Source organism: Monopterus albus, unplaced genomic scaffold (genome assembly GCF_001952655.1).
Source record: "Monopterus albus unplaced genomic scaffold, M_albus_1.0 scaffold152.1, whole genome shotgun sequence".
NCBI classification, from domain to species: domain Eukaryota; kingdom Metazoa; phylum Chordata; class Actinopteri; order Synbranchiformes; family Synbranchidae; genus Monopterus; species Monopterus albus.
Window position 1 is genome coordinate 1,070,693 of NW_018128032.1, and position 4,312 is coordinate 1,075,004.

A 4,312-nucleotide genomic window follows, 5' to 3' on the forward strand; every position below is an offset into this window, starting at 1 on the left:
GATCTGTGTTGTTTCATCCTGGATAGCGGCTTTGGCACTCACTAATCCTCAGCCTCCTTCCTTCCGCTTAGTGTACAGTGTCAGGGTGCTGGATTTGGGATGAAACCCTCCGTGCATTGTAAGGAGCTTCACTTGTCTAGATGTCAGTGGCCTCCATCTCCTCCTTTGGCCAGCTTATTATGCCAGCGGGGTACCTGATAACCAGCAGGGCATAGGTGGCCTTTGTTCGTGTACATTCGGCTGACTTCTCAGGACTTGCCTTATTCTCTGCAGGTACTTGGTAGTTGCTGCTTTCCTTGCGGCCTATATATATATATGTTATATATATATATATATATATATATATATGTGTGTGTGTGTGTGTGTGTGTGTGTGTATAGAGTGTCTCATGACACTATGTCCTGCCGTTATCATTTCTTGTTATCATTATGTTACTGTCATCACTGGCTTACTCAGTTTGACTGGCTTGTACGTTCCTTCACGGCAGTCGGCAACAGTAGTCAGATTTAATGTGTTCAAGGACACTGACCACTTACTGATTCTAGGCATTTCAGTTTTATGTAGGCAGGTCTTGGGTGGATAGGTGTGTGTTACATGGGGTTAATATCCATCAAGAGGCCACATACTGTATGTGTGCAGTGGTGATCATCAACTGTGGAACAACAGTGTTTTGCCCTTCCTGAGTCCAGCCAGGCTCCCCTGTGACAAGGCTGAAATGGAAGTATGCTGCAGGTCAGAGTGGGGCTGTAATTATTTCCTCACTTCATTAAGTGCGAGTAAACCATCACACTCAGCACTGCAGCTAATGCAATGCCCCTGTGGCATTGTAATGCTCTCTAAATGAATGCCCCTCTGACAGCCCAGGGCTTAGTGGGCAGCAGATTACTACAGGGTTAGCCTTAGCAATGTTCAACTTCTCAAGCTGCAGAAGCATTTATTATCAGGCTCAAATGACCCAGCTGGTCCTTGCTGCTCTTGTCAGAAACAAAGGCCTCAGAATTGGTTGAATCCTCTGAAGTCTCGTTCAGGCACCACATCACCGGATCATAAATTAAAGGTAAATGCCATTTGAAAGCACTCCACTTTGACAGGTAATGTGCTTTTAATAGCAATGACTATTTGCTCTAAATGGTCACTGCAGGTTGGTCCAGCACCATGATTTCAGGTTTGTTTTTGAGCTGTTTAGCCATTAACTTTTTTTGTGCTTGTGCTTTTTTTCTAGGTGAGACAACTGTTGAGGAGACATATGACAGGATGTTCACAGTCACCAGTCGTGTAAGATTTTCTGTCACCAAAGAGGATGATGGAGTGCCAGTGGACTGCATCATTGACCATCCAGCTGCAAAGGACCTCCTGGCTCAAAGGCACTTGGAAGTGCAATGTAAGTGAACTAGATCTCTCACTTGAGAGCTGTGACATTTGTTGTTATCTTATGCATACTGCAGACACTTCTAAAGATTCACCTGCTATGATCACAGTCACAGTTAAAAACTAATAACATCAGAAAGTTTAGAAAACTTCTGAAAAAAACAAGCTAATAAATCACAGGCAGAATAGATGAGAAACTATGCAACTCACTTCTCAACAAGCAGGCAACACAGACAGCGCCTGCTGACAGGGTCTTTTGACAGTTACTAGAGGCACATTATGCTATTTGGAGAGAGTGGCAGAGTCTTGGTTAATTTGTCATGGTTGATGAGGAGAGCCAGAGTTTGGCTTAACTGACTTATCAGCTGCAAGGAGATGCACACAAGCTAGGTTTGAGCATAAACACTTTTTTTTTCATGCATGCAAGCAATAGTGTTGATTATGTGTGTTAATAGAGTCAAGAATCTATGTGATGTACATCAAAAATTTTAAAAGAATTTCCCTTTTAAAATCATCTTAGTTTTAAAAAAAAACTGGTATATTTTAATTTGGCATATTTTCCAAAAATGTGGCTTTTATGATCCCTGTGTATGAATGGCTTACTGAAGGTCCCCTCATGCACAAGGGATTTCTGATCCAGTGCCTCTATCTGAAATGACTGTAAACATTTTTTGTGGTATAGTCAAACAACTACAAAGAGGCACAAAATGCCCACAAGTGACACAAAACAACTACAGAAAGACACAGAATGATCACAAAGAGATACACATTGATCACAAAGAAGTGAAAATTGACCAGAGATAAACCAAACTTCCACAAAATTGCTTCAAAAGAAAACTCAACACCCACAACGAGATGCCAAGAGACTTCAGAGATGCAAAATGACTACAGAGATGTAAATTGAAACACAAAGGGGGAAAAAACATAAAAGAGATGCAAAATGACCACTTACACAAAAGTGACACAAATCCACCACAGAGGATAACAAAACTACTACAAAGAAAGACAAAATGACTATAAACAGGCACAGACTGACCACAAAGAGACAAAATTACTACAAAGAGAGGCTAAAAAACTACACAGAGATGACCAACAACTACAAATCTCTCTTTTAGCCTGGGTGTCTTCTTCTTGTAAAGGAGAGGTACAGGGTCTTTTATGCGTCAGGGGTTTATTGTGTCATAATCCATCCATGTTCATGGGTCATTCTAAGTCTGTACTCACCACCTCCATTGAAATGTAGAAATTTGGGAAAAACAAAGACTGTATTTAAAGGCCTTAGTGGGTTTAAATGTATCAGTCTCCTGAAACCAGCAGGATATGGTCTGTTGTTCTCTTGACGCCCAGTTGTGATGTAAAGTGGGCTGTAGTCCCACATTATATGACAGCTGCACAAGGTGCATGCTAGCAAGATTATTAGACTAAGTGCAGTTATACTTTAAGATGCTTAGGTAAACTATGTCTCCCATAGACCTTTAGTGCATCCTCTGATCATCAGCTCATAGATGCACTGTATATTTTTCACGGCCTGACACTGTTATCTGTGGATAATGTGATGCGTGCCTTCTAGTCTTACAGCCTTCTGTGCTGGCCCATGGGATACAGTCACCATAAGGGAAAAATAACTTTTACTCAGGTGTCAAATGATGTTTATGTTTAAATTGTGCATTGATTGAAGAGGCAATACAGGCTGCCTTACACCATTAAACATCAAAGAAAGGTTAAGGTACCCTTTTGTACTCTGTGTAGAATATAAATTTTTTTTGCCAGGTAGACAACTGTTTTGTCTGACCTTTCAAGGAAAAAGAGAAAGCTTGACTGGAACCGCTTGACATTTTTGGCTAGCATTGATAAGAGAAACAAAAAAAAAACTTTTTTGCTGTGAGGTACTGGGTGACTACTGAGCACATAGGATAATGATTTCATCCTCCGCTATGTTTCACTCTTGGCTGTTTTGCTTTAATTTAAGAGTCTGTTTCTCCCTGCACTTCACTTTAGAGTATAATCATCATTTAAACTTCTGCCTTGGCTGCAGGTAGGAGAAAAAACACTGTAATGTCAAAACTTATGAGACTGGATTGATTGATTGATTTATTCTTTCAAGCATGTAAAGATAGTCAAAATGTCAACACACATAATTTCACACATATCTACAAATGCTAATCCATTATCAATTTGCTTATACCTAGTACGTGCTTGAACGGAGTAGGAAGAAGTTAGACTTAACCAGTCCTACCCCATAACATCATCTTACCATCATTGGTTTGCAAGCAATATCTCTACTTAGATAATTTTGTTCTACAACACACAAGTAATATACTAAAAAATTATTACAGATTGTTAACATTCTTACATAATTACATTCTTAGATAATTGTCTTCTACACCACACAAGTAATATATTAAAGAATTATACATAGTGTTAACATTCATACACCACACCCACAATGTTAAACCTGTTCTTGCGTATATCTTGATTGACACATACCTTTATATTTATGTTTAAACTCATCAAATCTATTACTATTTTTTATGTCCACACTTAAATTATTCCATAGTTTTACCCCACTTATGGAAATACAAAATCTTTATTTGGTTGTATGTATAGCATGAATTTTTAAATTTAACTGACCCCTTAAATTGTATCCCCCTTCCCTTTCATTAAATAGTTTTTGAATTCCACCAGGTAATAAATTGTTCCTGGCTTTATACAAAAACACAGCAGTCTTATATCCCACTAAATCAAAAAATTTTAACAATTTAGACTGTATGAAAGCTACATTGGTGTGATCCCTATACCCCATCTTATGCACAATTCTTATCGCTCTTTTTTGTAATATATACAATGGTTGAAGTGAGCTTTTGTATGTATTTCCCCAGTTTTCAACGCCATACTCTAAGTATGGTAAAATCAATGAAGAATACAAAATACGTAGTGCTTTCCC

At 38.7% G+C, this 4,312-nt stretch overlaps 1 protein-coding gene across 3 annotated transcripts in view; it reads left to right on the forward strand.

Moving 5' to 3' along the window:
- The window catches only part of cadm1b (cell adhesion molecule 1b), a 162,024-nt gene that overhangs the window by 128,239 nt on the left and 29,473 nt on the right, over positions 1-4,312 (forward strand). For all 3 annotated transcript variants that reach the window (XM_020614858.1, XM_020614859.1, XM_020614860.1), the window contains exon 6: positions 1,223-1,381. In XM_020614858.1, coding sequence (XP_020470514.1) covers positions 1,223-1,381 — 159 coding nt within the window. The remainder of the gene's footprint in view (positions 1-1,222; positions 1,382-4,312) is intronic.